Source organism: Lethenteron reissneri, chromosome 45 (assembly GCF_015708825.2).
Source record: "Lethenteron reissneri isolate LAM-NWPU_2019-01 chromosome 45, ASM1570882v1, whole genome shotgun sequence".
Classification (NCBI taxonomy): domain Eukaryota; kingdom Metazoa; phylum Chordata; class Hyperoartia; order Petromyzontiformes; family Petromyzontidae; genus Lethenteron; species Lethenteron reissneri.
In genome coordinates this window covers 436,704-454,268 of record NC_083823.1, presented here as the reverse complement: position 1 = coordinate 454,268, position 17,565 = coordinate 436,704, and the positions used below count along the sequence as shown (strand labels likewise).

The window sequence follows — 17,565 nt, the reverse complement described above, 5'->3', positions numbered from 1 at the left end:
CAATTGTATCGCCGTATATATATTTATAGAAGAAATGCAAATTGTCACACCCTGTTACACTTCCACCTGCGATGCAGAAATCCATATGGTGCCTACACCCAAGCTGATTTCATCACTCCATCAGCTTTAAAATAAAACGCAAAATGTCTTTGGTATTGGGCAAACATCCCAATGCTGAAGGGTTGCCTGAAAATTATGCAGTTGGGATTACACACAGACCAACATCGCCCCCTCCCCTACTGAAAAAAACTTGGCAGGACCCATCTAAAAATGATTTTGAGACTAATTTCTTTAGCTTAAATCAAATAAATGATCTCTGTGACGGGCGTCCTTTCTGGCACATTCCCTCCTTGGACTGCCACGTGTAATTATTAATTTTACCAGGTAAGGCCCACTGAGCTGTTCGCTCTTTTTCAGAAGCGATCTGGCCACAAATGATAGCTCAACGAAGTAGCTTATTACCTGGACATTTATAGCAGCTAAAAATATACTCTTAAGTGCACATTGTTTATAAATGTGGAGGGAAAAACCGGAGGACCCGGAGAAAAATCCATGCGACCACAGGGAGAACATGATTCAGGGTCGGGATCGAACCCACGACCTCCGGCATACCGGGAGAGGGAGTTAACATCTCGCTACCGCGGCGCATCATGGTGCTGTTTCGATGTCAGCCCGAATGAGTAATTGTCAGGGGGGTGAACAATTCCACGGGTTATGTTCATCCGCTGGCTGCAGTTGTTCTTGTTGTTGAATCATGCAAGCGGAATTCATCGCAGAAGTTACTCTGCGAGAACACTCGCCGGTGTCACTTCCGATCAATCCGCTTGGGAGCTGCGCACGCGTTGACATGGCACCAAACTTCACAGCTCTCGCGCACAGCCAATGGCGAGACGCGTGTGTCTTTGCCTGGTTTGGCCAATGGGGAGACGCGGGTGTCTTTGCCTGGTTTGGCCAATGGGGAGACGCGGGTGTCTTTGCCTGGTTTGACCAATGGCGAGACGCGGGTGTCTTCGCCGGGTTTGACCAATGGGGAGACGCGGGTGTCTTTGCCGGGTTTGACCAATGGGGAGACGCGGGTGTCTTCGCCGGGTTTGACCAATGGCGAGACGCGGGTATCTTCGCCTGGTTTGACCAATGGGGAGACGTGGGTGTATTTGCCGGGTTTGACCAATGGAGAGACGCGGGTGTCTTCGCCTGGTTTGACCAATGGGGAGACGCGGGTGTCTTTGCCGGGTTTGACCAATGGGGAGACGCGGGTGTCTTCGCCGGGTTTGACCAATGGCGAGACGCGGGTGTCTTTTCCAGGTTTGACCAATGGGGAGACATGGGTGTCCTCGCCTGGTTTGACCAATGGGGAGATGCGGGTGTCTTTTCCGGGTTTGACCAATGGGGAGACATGGGTGTCTTCGCCGGGTTTGACTAATGGGGAGACGCGGTTGTCCTTGCCGGGTTTGACCAATGGCGAGACGCGGGTGTCTTCGCCGGGTTTGACCAACGGCGAGACGCGGGATGTCTTCGCCGGGTTTGACCAATGGCATCTCTGAAATAAATCCGTGACATGTCAAACGGCATTGCTTTTGATTGTACACAGAACCGATCGTACATAGGTGTGCTCTTGTGAATTATATCATCGTCATGGGCCGTGGTCAATCCACCGCTGGATGAAGGTCCCCCCAAGCCGCCGACTACATCGCTCGAATCCTGCGATGTAGTGATCCGTCTGGTACCTGCGCACGAGCTGATTTCATTGCTCCATCTCATCTATAGACGTACTCTTGGATGCGTTATATTGCTTGTAGCTGCCACTTCATCATTATGTCTTGACTGTCGGCCAAAATCCCTTTCAGCACATGCCCACTTACTCTTCTTGAAAGTCATTTTCCTGCGCGTGTTTTCCAATCCACAGCGGCGAGATGTTAACTACCTTACCTGGTATACATGCGAGGTAGTTAACATCTGTATATTTGGAGTTTGAATGTTCTCCCCGTGGTTGCTTGGATTTTTCTCCGGGTTCTCCCGGTTTTCCCCTGCATATTTAGAATCAATGTCACGCGTTTAAAATATGTGGCTACTGCTATACATTGCCACGTGATAAGCCACTTAATTGAGCTATCATCTGTGGCCAGGTCACTTCTGAAAAAGAGCTACACAGCTCAGTGGGCCTTACCTGGTAAAATTAAAAATATTTTTGTTTTTATTCTCGTCTCCCTTTTCCTGTCTCTCAACGTCTCACTTTCTGTCTCTTTCTAGGCTGATAGATGAACACAAATACTGGTTCACCATTAATAGCCACTAAAGAAAAAGGCCAGACAGACAGAGTGTATAAAAGTTTGAGATTATTCATAGATTATATAATAAATTGGCACTTATTAATTGGAGGCACTAGAGTGAATGATCCTGTAAGGAATGGCTGAACTGTTTACTTTTGAAAAACAAATTCCATGTGAAATGTTAATGACATAATGTGGTGTGTACATTTCATTATGTCAGCGGGTGTTCGACAGTTCACGTGGCCTTAAAGTGCGGATAGCCTGGCACAAGCGCTGTGGTGATGTCACCACCACTTAGTGGCAAATGGCGGATGTTGTGTACTTGCGAAGCACTCCGTGACGATGTTACTATTGTGCACAGTGCGATATTAAATAATAAAGTTTGATTGATTGGTTGAGTGGCAGCAGACAAGGTAGGGGATGTTTCTACTGAGAGGACATCGAGCGTGGAGACGGAGCCATGAGGTCACCTCCTGCGCAGGGATGGAGAGGGAGAGACGGATTGCGGTAGCTATGAGACGTGGTCATGGTTTGTGGAGGCCTTCATCCAGCAGTGGATACAACAACTTTATTTAAATGATGATGTAAACGATCACATTTTTATGAAGAACTGCATTAATTTTAAGGTTTCGTGACTGCAGGAATTCACGTGACTTGACCGAAAGACCCAAAGAGTAAGAACTGCATTGTGGGAAAAAAACAGTGCCCATGGTGATTGCAAATGAGCTGTTTGCTGAGTAAAACTATTTGTTAATACGGAGCATGAGCATTTTAAAAGGTGCAAAAGCAACATCCATACCGGTCGATGACTATTTTACGTTTTCAGCAGCTGCTTTTCAACTGTGCTGAACGAGCAGCAGCTATCTTCTGCCAGCCAGCGTGTTCCAACGGGGTCCCGCGATGGCGTTTATCTAAATATTCACCAGCCCGTACAGCCACCAGGCACGGGGAGTGTGCGTTGAGGGCAGGGCTGGGCTCACTCACGGGAACTTGGGACTTGCACTGCTGGCTGGCACGAGACCCCCCCCAAGAGCGGAGCAATAATGTGCAGTAATAAAGGGGGTACCCTGGAGTTCCATAAATCTGATGACGTGTGACTGACCTTGCATATCGCCTCCTGGTGATTGCGACAAAGGCCCTTGAGTTGCTTTGTTAAACCCTCTGACCCGTCGAGCCACGCGCGGACGCCATCCTCACTGTGTGGTCGCAGGCGAGGCCGAGTTTTCAATCGGAGCCCTTTCTGCTGACGCGGCCATTCCGGCAGCAGGGCTGAGGAACCGTGGCTCCATCCGACAGGCTGCGGCGAGGAAATGGTGACCGTGACCGCTCGGCGGAGCGGTGGCGCGGCAGTTAGCGTGCCGCGCTGCGAGCCCGGCGACCCGAGTTCGATTCCTGTTCACGACCAATACCAGTGGCGGATATTTTAACCGGTCCTGCGCCTCTTTTAGGTCGGCTCAGTCTGAAACTAGTACCTGATGCAGCGTGTAAACATCATCAACACTGGGGAGACGAAGGCGGTCGGTCGTGGTGTTGGCCACCCACCCGCTCGTATGCCGTGCCAGCCTTAATAGGTGCTCGCTAACAGCACTTGCCCCAACAGGCTGCTGAGGCCATGGGGGGGGGGGGGGTCTTCATCTGGAAGCACTCAACAGTGGACATTAAAGACGTCGCAAAATACCCAACGAAAAGTTGTACTACTTGTGTATTAATCCACGTCAAAGTGCAGCCCGCTTGTGGGAATGTTGAGTTGACGGTGCTGCGTGTGAATCGGCCACGGCGGATGGGTGGGGGGGCTATTAGTGCTTCCCACGAGGAGCCGCTCGCTGAAACAAACACTGCAGCTGCTCATCGGCGATTTTGTGGCGACGTAAAATCTTCACGCAGACGTTGCCCCCGTTCGGCGTTCCCTGTCACAGTTTTTGAATCTTTATTTAGGCTGGAGGAGTCCGATGATTTATGAAGCTCTTTTTACGTAGATGTCCAGATGTGCTTTTGCTACGCTCACGATTAAACGGAGTGAGCGAAACTGCACGATTGCGGAAATAAAACGTCAAAACAATACAGATGAGGCAGGAAAGGACGAGAGAGAAAATAATTACAAACCCCTGGTCGTGACAATTGATCAAATCGCTGGCAGCGATGTGGGGTGGATCATTACCTACGCAGTGTGTCACCCGTGCACGTCATTCTAAGTGCAACCTTTGACACGTCCTACGCCCGCCTCTCAGAGTGAGCCGCCTCTCCCCGTGGGACCAAATGGACAGCAATCAAATCGCCTCTCTGAGTGGAGCGGTTCACAGGTTCAGATGCAACCTCGTCTGCTTGGCGTGTTATTCTAACGCGCTGGCAGGCATTCAACATTTAAGATGGCCAACTCGAAGATAATTTGTGAGGACATTAAAACACCCTGCGATGCGATGAATCACTCGAGCATCAACAACACACGCACGGCACTTGCCTCCAGCGCAGCCGCCGCCGCTGCTAACGTACACAGGCTAAGCGGACACTTGTGGCATTGTAAACTCGCGAGCCAGAAACCTGTCACACGGCAATTCCCCGTCGTGCGAGGAACGACTACTACTACGACGACGATGATGATGAAGGGGACGGCGTGACAGGGCGCTCGAGCGGGCTGCGGAGTTCCACCCCGCGCGCGATCCGAGAGAGCGCCGCTCAAGTTGCTCTTGAAGTGGCCGGCGACATAATGGGAGCGGCGGACGAGGCGGGAGCACAGCCCCGAGAGGACCTCCGAGTTGAGGCTCGCGCGTCGCCGGACGCCGTCCAGGCGGCAACGCGGTGCTGGGTGGTGGGAATCCCCCACAACTGGCGGGCACTTAAAAAAAAAGTCTTTCATTCCCCCCCCCCCCCTAACAAAAATGAATATGATTCCATGTATGGGCAGGCACGGTTGTAGAAACAGATGAAAGCAAAACGAGAGCTTTAGGTGATGAAGGGAAGAAGAAGAAAACAAACCCCTACCGGAAAGCTGCTGCGACATCTCAATGCGGATTTATTATCGAGATTTATTTTCGAGATTTATTATCTAGAAAAAAAATCACTGGCACGAGAGCGGCGCTCGCCACAAAGAGGCACGTGTGGGGAGGGGGAGGGATGGGGAGGGCATGGGGGGGGGCATGGGGGGGTATTGGGGGGGGGGGGGCATGGGGGGGGGGGCATGGGGGGGGGGGAGTCTCTGCTGCGTGACCGGCGCCGCCACCCACCGGCCACCCCGGCGGGTGGTGCCCCTGGCACCGCGCCGAGCGGAGGCGCCCGGCGCCCGGCACGGCACCGCCGCTGCGCGCTTCTCGCCGTGCCGTGCGGACGCACAGCCACTTGTGTCAGCTCCCTCGTGATTTATCCTCGTAAAGAACAGCTCTTGTATTTTAAAAAAGTATATATGTGACGTTTGTCTTTGTGTGTCCAACTCGCGGTCAACATGACAAGTGCATTGAGCGGAGTGGTAATGTGCCGTGGTATCGGTCTGATGGCGGGGACAAAGACCAATTTGTAAAAGATTACCGCATTTTTAAATAAAAGTTTTCCGAGTTTTATTCTCACCATGCCCTCAGCGTAGTGTCATGTGACAAGGACATTTCCATTTCGCGCCTCCCTGGGGCAGACAAACATGACCCAGAAGATTACATCATGGATCGACTTCCACAGTCACTTCATGAGCCCTCTGTATCCACACGAGGGGCACACCTTTCACATGCCCTGCAAAAAGGTGTGGGTCACAGCCAAATAAAGTGGAAAACCATCGTGACATAGATGTTTAGTTTGGGCTGAGACTATCAACTGTCTGTTCATTAGAGGCCAGTGTCATTACGAGTGGCTCACACCCGCTTTGATCACGGGCAGTCAAACCCTGGATTTGAGCCAGGGTCTCCACCTGGCCAAGATTCACCCTCGGTACCGTCCGGACAATTGGCACCTTTGTTCAGGTGGCAGCAAGATTTGTACTGAGATATGGCGATGCCGGTAATTTGTGTTGAACCACATTGCACAGGGCACTTAAAAAAAATGTTAACACTTATATGGGACTATCTTTTTTAATGGGAAAAGAACGGATAATACACTGTAACATGATGACAAATGTATGTTAATAGCTCAAAAAATTCAAAGAGTCTCCACTTGTTCGCCATTATTGTCAACACATGCCTGGAATCTTCTCCACGTGGTCTCCAGAGCCCAGAGGAGGTACATTTCTTGTGGTATTGTTGCAAACTCTGAGAAATGTTTACAAAAATTGTAATACTCTGTAGTACACGGGAGCACCGTTTTGATAATAATAATAGACGTTGTGCTGCCTGAGGAATGCGCTGGGGCTTGCGGTCCACGGTGGCGAAGGTGATGTGAACCCAGGGTCTCGGCGGTGCCGGCTCCATCAGTGTCCCCGATGCCCCGAGCGTGACTGGTGAGTGCGTGAATGACGGGCGTTTGAAAAGCACTCGCCCCCCCCCCCCCCCCCCCCCCCGTGAGCCGAGCCAGGGTCGCAAAGTTGGGGTCTTTAATGTGTTTGTATGTACGTATATATACGTGTGCTTATCCGTGTGCCTGTGTTAATGTATATGGGCATGTGTGTATGTGTGTGGGGAGCGGTAGAATAGCGGTTAGCGCGCTGCACTACCAACCTGGCGACCCGAGTTCGATTGCCGCTCGCGGCCAACACCGGTGACGATTATCTGAGCAGGTCATGGGCCTCCCCTAGGTCGACTCAGCCTCAAAATGAGTACCTGGTGCAGTGTGTAAACATTGCCACTAGGGAGACAAAGGCGGCCGGGCGTGGTGTTGGCCACCCACCCCTCGTGTGCCGTGACAGTCTTCATAGGTGCTCGCTGACAGCACTTGCCCCAACAAAATATTAGGGCTATATGGGGGATCTTTGCCTTTTTGTGCGTGGACTAATAGTTACAGCACTGTGCTACAAATCTGGCACGCATTTGCACGTGTGTGGTTTGCACGTGCGCTCGTACGTGCCCGTGAGTACGCGTGCATTAGTGTACGTGTGTTAGTGTTAGAGTAGAACACTGATAGATGTGGAAATTGGGGGGAGGGGAGAGGAGTTTAAGAAGCCATTGTTGTGACCTTCGGAAACGCGTGGCATAAGCCAGACTTGACATCCGGAGGGCGAGTTAGAGGCCAGGCAGAGAAAGGTCACGTCGCGTCGATAATACAGCTCGCAGACAGGATCAGAACATATTAACATCTCTCGCGTCTCACCGGCCTAGCGCTGCCATTTTTCGATTCTGCTTTTCAGTTTTTTTTACTTTATTTTTTTGGAAGCTTCGCTCCTTAATGCCGAATGGCACCTTCTTTTTGAAAGGGGGAGTAAAAAAAGATAAAAATCGAAGCTGCCAGGTGGGAGATCTTTGTAAGGGCCATGATACGCTGGGGTCACGTTTTGGGTAATCGTTACGAGCAAATGTCAGCGGCAGCGCGTTTACCGTGGCCATGGCAACTTGGTACGGTGCGATGGCTTCGACTGAAGGAAGCTTTTGTTGAGAGCACAAGGAGTTTGTTGAAGAGTGCACTTGATTTGGTGGCTTGCTCGTGGGCTGTGCTGCACGTGGGCTTGCTGCCTGTAACCCTCCAGCGCTGTGGAGGCAGCAGCAGCGAGGGTTGGTGGATCTCCGCACATAGAGGCTGTGAAAATCCCCTTTCCTGTGCGCGCCACGAGAATGCGGTACAGCAATTGTGGACCCCCAGTTGTTCCGTCTGCATGGGATAGAGCGTTTCCCCCTCGCACCCGTGGGCTTTCACCGGGTACTCGGATTTCCTCCCACATGTAAACACTCATGAATTGGCCGATAACACCGCGATAAATAGAGCACCGCGGAGCTTGGAGAGGAGGCTCATTTCCGCCTCCGTCGGCCAACCCTCGCTCGCCTCCACCGGGTAACAGGCCCGTTGCAGTAGCCGCCACTGCCGAGCAAGCGCTTCGTCGCTTCTCGTTGTCAATTTCCAAACGCAATCGAGCGCCGCTCTCGCTCCCCCCTCCTTACATCTTCACGCTGATCCTCGTCCGCCTTCGACCGCCGCCGTGAGTGCGCAACCATCCTGGCTGCGCGTTTCTCCGGTGGTGTCTTTGTCTCCTTCCAGCTGTTGCTTCATTTCCGTTCGGCGAATGCGCGTTGCGTGTTTACTTTCGTTGTGCCGCCGCCTCCCGGCCCCGTGTTTACCCCGGGCCCAGCCGACGCAGTTCGGCTCCCTCGTATTTATTTGTTGAGGACGAGAACAAAAAATCTCCGCCCTGCTGCTGCTGCTGCTACACCGTGGAAAACGAACGAAGAGGTGGTGCCAAAGCCGCTGCCAGGGGAACCCCGTCAAGGGGGGGAAACATTTATTGCAGAATTTTTGCCGAGGGGGTCGTGGCACTCCCCTCATCTGAATCCGTCAAGTTCAACCGCAGCCATTCGTGGTTCTACACGGCAGGAGGGTGGCGGGGGAAGGTGGTGGGGGGGGGGGGCGCTGGGGGTTAGTGATGGGGGCGGGGGGCTGGGGGGGTTGTGGCAACGGATTTCTTGTTAATGAGATGGCACTAAAATGAAAAGCACTGGCACCGAGAACTCATCACAAGTGGCCCAGTGTGCGAACGTCACGAACGAACATGATGCTCGGGCTGCCTAGCAGCAATTAGCAGGCCGGTTTGAGCTCGTAAATTAATTGAAACTCAAGGAGGTGATTGCTTGTTTGTTTTCTGTGGTCACCGAAACAGATTGCTGCCTTAGCGGGTTCCGTGGTGAGCGCGCTCGGAGTGGGGGACATTCCCCTGGCAGGGGAAGGCTAACCCGCGTCTCGTTTCTCGACTGCAGCCAGAAAACTCAATCGTTTCTCTCTAAGGGGTGGTCGGACGGGCTCCGGGGAGCTGGCGATGGCCGTGATTAGAGCCAGCATCGTTGAAATGGCGAGTTTGACTACGGGGTTTCCGGCTGTTCGCGATTAAGGCCGAGCCCTCGAGTGGAGCGATTTTGATGGTCTTGGCCCAAGCGTCATCGGCTTTGCGCTGAACAAAACAAAAACACGTCACAAAATAAAATAGTCTTATTGTCACTGAAGTCTGGCCCCGCTCTGAGAGCTAAGACGCCCATAAATATAGACGAAGCTCCACGCCAATGTCTCCTGTGCCAGCCTCTATTCTTATTTCTGTTCTTTCAGAGCCAACATCAAGATACATTTGGAGCGTCAACGCGGGCCACGTTTACAAGAGTAAGCTTTGAATATGGCTATCTTTCAAAAACATGCCGCGGAGCGAGCAAACAACTTCAATCATGGGAAGTTGCGCTACTGATTAACTCTCGAGACCTGTACGGGGCTTAGGGAGGCATTCGTAAGGCACGCACGAGGGCCAATACACAGCACCACACCTAGACACAAACAAATGCACCTCCACACAGGTACACTCATCCTCATATCCTATCACCTCAGCTACAGCTCCTAATAATATGTGGTGGGGCCTCTTAGAAGTTTGTGTCGATTCAATCGCCGCCGCTGCTACTGCTGCTCTGAATGTGCAGCAGCAGCGGTGGGGACGATGATGGCCACATTCCAGACGGCATGGGGCTGCCACGGAGAAACGACGCCCGGCAGTGGCCATGGTTTTGCTCTTTGTGTAGAGAGGAGGAGGTTCTGAGTTGCGTTGCTGCTGAATTTTTACCGTGAGCAGTAGTGCAGGGCAAGAGGATCGAAGAGAGATTCGGTTGACGACCGAAGGTAGAGGTGCGGTGGTGGCACTGGCCACAGGTGACCTTGAAGCTGACCCTATTGGTGATGGAGGGAAGCCAGTGGGGGAGGGAGGTACAGGAGGCAAGGGAATCTATTATTAATGCCATTTATTGATCCAGAAAAAACCTCGAGTCCTAATTTTCTTTTCACGAGGGTCCTGAATTGAAAACTTTTACCAATTCCACACGAACGAGCGGCTTGTGAGAAGAGATCACAGAAACCAAATGAATCCCACGCCGCATAAATCCATCGCTGTACCGCAATTTCCTGGACAACTGCTGGTGTTCCAGGATGGTCTCCCGTCCAGGCTCAGCTCTGTTTTATTGACGAGTGAAATTATATTAGGACTTGTGCCTCTGCGTGACTGCCAATACAAAAAAAATCCGTTTATAACACTATGTAGCACAAACTTGGATTTAAAGCTTTCGTGACTGCAGGGATTCATATTATTGTTTTATTATTATTATTTTATTATTTCCCGTCTACGTGACTTTACCGAAAGAACCAATAATACTATGTAACACAATTTTTGTTCCTGCGTAGTAAGTGTTATTTCGTAATTGCTTATGCCTAAAAATATATAAAATGGCTATTCCCCACAAACTTTGCTTTTGTGACCAGGACAGTGATATTTTGAAATTTACCTATTTTTAGTGAGAAAACGGGCAAATTTGTGTCCTTTCGTTCACATAAAGTCAGAAAAAAACAACATATGAATCAAAATTAGCATGCATTTATACTAAAGTAATACAAAAATAACTACAAAAGATTTAGAAGTAGTTTTTCGAGATTTACGATTATACTGTAAATCACTTTCACGAATCAGCCCCCAAATGTAGTCTCCCATCATGTTCTCGTCATACTGTCCTTGGTAGTGGCGTTCAAAGTCCAGTATATCCTGGTGGAAGCGCTCGCCTTGCTCCTCCGAGTACGCTCCCATGTTCTCCTTGAATTACTCAAGATGAGCATCAAGGATATGGACCTTGAGGGACATCCTATAGCCCATTGTGCCGTAGTTCTTCACCAGAGTCTCAACCAGCTCCACGTAGTTTTCGGCCTTGTCATTGCCCAGGAAGCCACGAACCACTGCAACAAGGCTGTTCCAAGCCGCTTTCTCCTTACCAGTGAGCTTCTTGGGGAATTCATTGCACTCAAGGATCTTCTTTATCTGTGGTTCGACGAAGACACCGGCTTTGACCTTTGCCTCAGACAGCGAAGGGAAGAAGTCTTGAAGGTACTTGAAGGCTGCCGACACCTTATCTACAGCTCTGACAAATTGTTTCATACGGCCCAATTTGATGTGCGGTGGTGGCATCAGCACCTTCCGGGGGTCCACCAGTGGCTCCCACTTGACATTGTTCCTCCCCACAGAGAACTCGGTCGGCTGTGGCCAGTCCCGCCTATGGTAGTGCGCATTGGTGTCCCTGCTGTCCCAAAGGCAAAGATAGCAGAGAAACTTGGTAAAACCGCCTTGGAGACCCATCAGGTATGCCACCATTTTGAAGTCTCCGATGACCTCCCCGCCGTACTCATCATACTTCAAGGCATCCAGCAAGGTTTTGATGCTGTTGTAATCCTCTTTGAGGTGCACCGAGTGAGCCAGGGGAAGAGACGGGTACTTGTTACTATTATGGAGCAGCACGGCTTTGAGGCTCCTGGATGAGCTGCCAATGAAGAGGCGCCAACCATTCTGGTAACAGGCGATTCCGATTGCCTCGAACAGACTGGTCACATTGTGGCAGAAGCACAGCCCATCTTGACGGGTGAAAAAGCTGCAAAGAGGTTTGTGACGCTACTTCTGGTTTGTGACTTGCACACTTTTATCAAACAAGTTCCACTGGTTTAGCCTAGACGTCAAAAGCTCGGCATTGGACTTGGTGAGACCAAGATCTCTGATCAAGTCGTTGAGGTATTTTTGGTTGGGGAAGTATGGGCTTCTCTCCTCAGCTCCACCTCTGAAATTGTCATCTGGATCTACGACGTCTTCCTCGCTCTCTGACTTGCTGCTCTCTTCTAAAGACGGCTGCTCTCTCTCCGGAGGAGTGGGTGGGTTGCTCATGGCAGTGTGGCACCGGGGAGATGAAGGAAGGTCCGGATACGTGATAGCAGGTGCATTCTTGCCAGTCCGACGTTTGGAAGGGTCCACCATGCAGAAGTAGCAGTTGCTTGAGTGGTCAGTGAGTTCCTGCCAAATTCTTGGCATAGCGAACTTCATGGCTCTCTTTTCCCCTCTCTACCATTTTGCAAAAATAAATTTATTTCACCCATGACTGATGTGTAAGAGCTTCTCGTAATATTTTTCATATGTTATATTTTTTCAATAACATTTAAAATTGTAAAACATTTAAAAACTAAGAACTTTTACAAATTATTTTTTTTACTAATTTTATAACATAAAATTCCGAGCAACAATTGTCCATCTTATTTTAGGGAGTTTTTTTGCATTGCTCGCAGGTGAAATGAGGTGCCCAGGGTTTGTCTTGATCCCCGACAGGCATGCCGAAATATGCCTTGTAGGCCTCACACATCTTAGCAGATGCTTCCACAGAGTATTTTTCGCTCTTGTCTTGATAAATTGGCCGCAGACATAGCAAAATGCGTCTTCCGGATGCTTGCAGCCTCTTGATGCCATCTCTGAAAAATGCATCCACTTAGGCAGTTGGAACTAAAATGAACTGGCGGGCTTGAGGCTCTTGCATTTATACTAATATTTATATTACTGGAAAGTTCTTGAATTTTCTAGACGTTTTCCAAGTTTACTCAGCATTTAATCTATCTGGAATCTTCTGAAAAGTAGGTAAATTTCAAAATTTCACTGTCCTGGTCACAAAAGCTAAATTTGTGGGGAATAATAGCAATTTTCTGTACTTTTGAGGCATAAGCAATTAGGAAATAACACTTATTACCCAGGAACAAAAACATAATTGTTATACAGTGTATTTTTTGGAGATTTTCAACCTCGCCGTTTTTCAGCAAAATCATCTTCAGTAGGTGGGAAGGAATGAAGGAGCCGCCTTGGGTTGTTAAAGACTTCCCGCCCTCTTTCCCCGGAGCCACTGCATTCAGGCACTCTGCTGGTAGAAGAGCCCGGACGATTTCTTAGCCAGACTCTCCTGTCCCAGACGGAGCTTCGGCAGCATTTTCCCGCACTCTTCGCACTTGCGTGGCCTCCCAGTTGAGGGGGGTGTTGTGAGGTGAGGGGCAGGGGGGGTACGCAGAGGAAGGAGCCATTTAGCGCGATTATGATCGCGACGGCGTTGAACATTCTCTCAGCAATTTTCGGGAAATCTGTTTGTGCCGTCGGCGGCTTATTGCAGGCAGCGTGAAAGCAAACGACCACTGGGGTGTGCACGACAGTTTGCTCTTCCCAGCGAACTGTGTCCGTGCCCCGGACTTGTGTGTGCGCGCCGGAGCTGTGCTGGCGAGGTGCTCCATAAATTCCCTGGAACGTTCCGACACCACAAAAGTCGCTTATTTCCTTTAATTTCACATTCGTCATTTTTTCCCCTGACGAACTACGGTGATTAGATGTTGTTAACGCTGCCAATGCTGCGAAGTGGCTCGAGCCACGAGGGGGCTAATTGCCACGGAACATTTCGCTGTCAAACCGGCGTGGGACCTCTCCGATTTCACGCTCTCGTTTGTCGCGAGCGTCGGACGCAGGCCCACCCTTTTTGGAGACCGAGCGTGCGGCTGAACCGTCAGGCCCTCTGTTTGTCTTGGAGACTGCATTTAACACCACGGGGCCTGATTAGAATTAAATTAAACAATTGTTTTCTGGTGATCAGTTTTTAAATTGACATATGAATAGTTACACTGTTAGTAGCTACTGTAGTGGCAGACAAATCCTTCAATAATCACAAGTATTACTTTCATATATATCTAAAAAAAAGCATTAAATTTTTTTTTAATAATCAAATGTTGCTGGCACAGTGCATTGTGGGGAAGGTTTTGTTCTCTGTGAGGATGAACAAGGGGCAACTCAGAATCCGAATCTTTATTTATCCTGGAAGAGACCGATAAGCTATGAAGCTCTTTTTTCACAGATGTTCAGTAGGCGCGGGTCAGCGAGTTACATCAACAGACAATACAACATACGGTATGAGTGCCAGATCGAGAAAAAGTAAGCAAGTTGCTCATAATAAATACAAACTGCATAAGTGCCGAAATCCCTGTCCATTCGTCAACACCAAATGGAAGCTTGGGAAAGGCAGCAAAACAACAACAACAAACCCGGTCCACAGCAAGACAACAGTCCCTCAATTACATTGCACGTGAACACTCAACTGTCGATACACTCCCCCTTGCACAGTGCATCCCTGGGCCCAATCACCAACCGCCATTCTCGCCATGATATCCCAAGCTAAGCAGCGTTCAGCATGGCCACTTGCTTGGGTAGCGGCAGGCTCCTCTGGAATGCCAGGTGTTGCAGGCTAGGGCTACGAAATGACCTGACCAAGAGATGGCAGTACAGAAGGTGGAGTGTTGATATTGATCTAAACTACACTTTTTTTAAATTTTACCAGGTAAGGCCCACTGAGCTTGGTATAGCTCTTTTTCAAAAGCGACCTGGCCACAAATGATAGCTCAGCGAAGTGGCTTATCATCACATGGAAGTCTATAGCAGCCAAATAATCTAAACGCACACGTTTATGAACTTGGAGGGGAAAAAACAGAGGACCCGCGGAAAACGCCACAGTAGTCAGAGTCATTTAGGGATAGAACCCACGACCTCCGGTATACCAGGCGAGGCAGTAAACATCGCGCCCCTGCGGTTCCCCCTCTGATGCGTGGGATGTCTCCGGGCGCTCGTTTGTGGATCTGGCCAAAACACCTCAAGCGCGGGACTCTCCTGAAACGAAAAAAGCCACGTCTTCAAAGTCAGCGAGGCCTTTCCTGGGTGGTCAAGGGTATCATCATTATTATTCTTACACTTACTCGTAGACTTATAAGCTTTAAAAGTTAAAACGTTGAGTCATTTGAAAAAAAGCAACAATAGGCTTTCAGCCACAAATGATTACCGTAGTTCAGTGTACTGAGTGCATACTCTACACACTGTCCTTAATAGAGGTTTTTTTTTGGGTTAGATCGCGTAAATATGAATGTGATGTTAAACCCCACCACCACCTGGCACAGCCAATTAGTAAGGTTTGTCACGTAAACAAAATGATGTGCCAATTAGTTACTCGTTCAGCACACCGGTTGTGTGTTGGAGAGTCAACCCACAGCATTAACAATTCGAGTACCGTGACGTTTCGCAGGTGATTAAAATAACCAGCATCATCAGGCGATAGCCAGAGTTGAGAAGAATTCCTCCTACTGCTCACAGTGATGTCATCACTGTGAGCGAAGACCATAGGGGGGGGGGGGGTCATTGTAGTGTAGTCATATCATGAATATGCCATCCCTATCATTGTTTTTTTTAATTTACAGTTAATCTAAATACATAATGTATGTGTATAATGCATGTACATTATGTTTATCTAAGAGTATGCAGAGAATATGAAGTACCTATTATTGGCTGCTCACAGTCAATCAACATACAGTGGAATACTTATTTTATGGTTAGTTTGTTGAAAATACGAATCTTAGTCTCATAAAGTGCTCATTGAGAACGCCCACAGGTTAGTCTATTACCCCGTGTTAGGGACTGAACTGGGGAAGGAGATATCATTGAACTTATTTTGATATACCTTCAAGTAACCACTTTTATCCACACTAACCCCTACTGCGTTTTCCCACATACCCTGCCACAGACAGAAATTCTCATCACATGAATGTCAAGCTGATCATTTACATTAAAAACCAAGTAAATGCGACAGATTATTTTGGCCTGTAAGGAGCAACCGAAAGCATAAACTCGCTGCACTCGAGAATCCAATTTCATTGCTGGCAGCAGACATCCAGACCCCAGGTTCTCAACAGTGCTGGCTTAGTGTCCATTTGACGTCAGAGTCACCTCCACAAATCATATTGAAAAGACCCAGCACCACGGAGGAACAGCTATAAATCTTGTGTGTTTACTCGCCATCACACCGATGTGCTGAAGTAATAGCTCATTGGCACGTTTTGATCACGTGACGATCCTTACTAATTGGCTGCGTCGGGTGGTGGTGGGTCAACAAAACATTTATACACACTCGATCTAACCTCCCAAAAATCCCTTTATTGTGAACAGCTCGGGATTTCTTTCAGCTGGATCTGTCTAGGCCAGAGACCTGGAAAATATTCCCACGCCCGGCACACCACATCCAGTTACAGACCCCTCGCTACGGCTACGGCTTACTGCAGTCAGGTGCCGCCTACTGCAGCCTACTGCTGGCGAACCCGGAAAAAAATATAACGTGAAAAATCCGTCCCCTCGGCAACGGTGATGGAGCTGTCCCATGGTTATCGACGTGCACATTTAACATCCCCTCCCCCCGTGTGCGTGCCAGACATGCGCTGGCCCCTGCCGTGCGAGATGTGCCCGGTGTGGGTCTTCCTAGACGTGCTCTTCTCCACCGCCTCCATCATGCACCTGTGCGCCATCTCCCTCGACCGCTACATCGCCATCAAGAGGCCCATCCAGCACAGCCGCTTCAACTCGCGCAGCAAGACGCTGCTCAAGATCACCGCCGTGTGGGCCATATCTATCGGTCAGCCGTGCAAAGCTTTGCGGTCACGATTTCCGTTTCGTTTTTATCTTATTTACCGCAATGCTCGGAATGTGTTTTTTTTAAAGTCTCTGCCAAAGAGCCGTGTATATATAAATACAACTGTTTTATATTAAAAGTTAAATTATCAAATGTTGCTGGCACAGGGCGTTGTGGGCAAGGTTTGTTCTTTGTGAGGACAAACAAGGGGCAATTCAGTGTCATAATATTTATTTATCCTGGAATAATCTGATGAGCTATGAAGCTCTTTTTAACAGACGTTACATCAACAAACAATTCGAAAGACGATACGAGTGCAAGATGCGTGTTGAACTTCTTGCCTACGTACGTAGCCCACCGTGCTAATCGGAGGTGCAAGTCGGTACGAGCCTGGTGACTACTTGGGCGGGTGGCCACCGCAGCTCGCTGGGTGTTGGTCGGCGTGGGGCTGCGATATATCCCCAGGAGATGGCGATGTTCAGGGCACCCCCCCCCCCTCGTGATGTGTGGTGGGTCCTCTCGCATGACGCAAAACCACACTCGAATGGTCATGGCCAGAAATCCCAATTCTGAATCCTCGTGAAGGAAGTCTTTTTTTTTAATCTAGATTGAAAACTAATTTCTTTAGAACTCATTTTTGTGTTTAGTTTGTTGTCCTTCCCCCGCATCTTTGATTAGCGCGGTTGGATACATACAATGAGAAAGAAGTGCAACTATGTATATATATATTCAGACACTGGAGTGAGGTTTTTACCTTGATAAATCAAGTGCATTTAAAAATAATCATCTCTTCGCGGTCGGTCTTGAGACTCCGTGAGGATGAGTCGTGCACCTCCGATTAGCACAGTTGGCTACGTATGGTGTGAAAGAAGTTCAACGTACACACGTACGTACTTGTATGCAGTGGCATCACCTCCGGGCCTGCCGCTTAGTCTCTG

The 17,565-nt window shown here is 49.4% G+C and overlaps 1 protein-coding gene across 3 annotated transcripts in view; it reads left to right on the top strand.

The window, feature by feature from the left end:
* The window catches only part of LOC133353868 (5-hydroxytryptamine receptor 2B-like), a 115,454-nt gene that overhangs the window by 90,974 nt on the left and 6,915 nt on the right, over nucleotides 1-17,565 (top strand). For all 3 annotated transcript variants that reach the window (XM_061570347.1, XM_061570346.1, XM_061570345.1), the window contains one exon: nucleotides 16,430-16,630. In XM_061570347.1, the coding sequence (XP_061426331.1) occupies nucleotides 16,430-16,630 (201 nt within the window). The remainder of the gene's footprint in view (nucleotides 1-16,429; nucleotides 16,631-17,565) is intronic.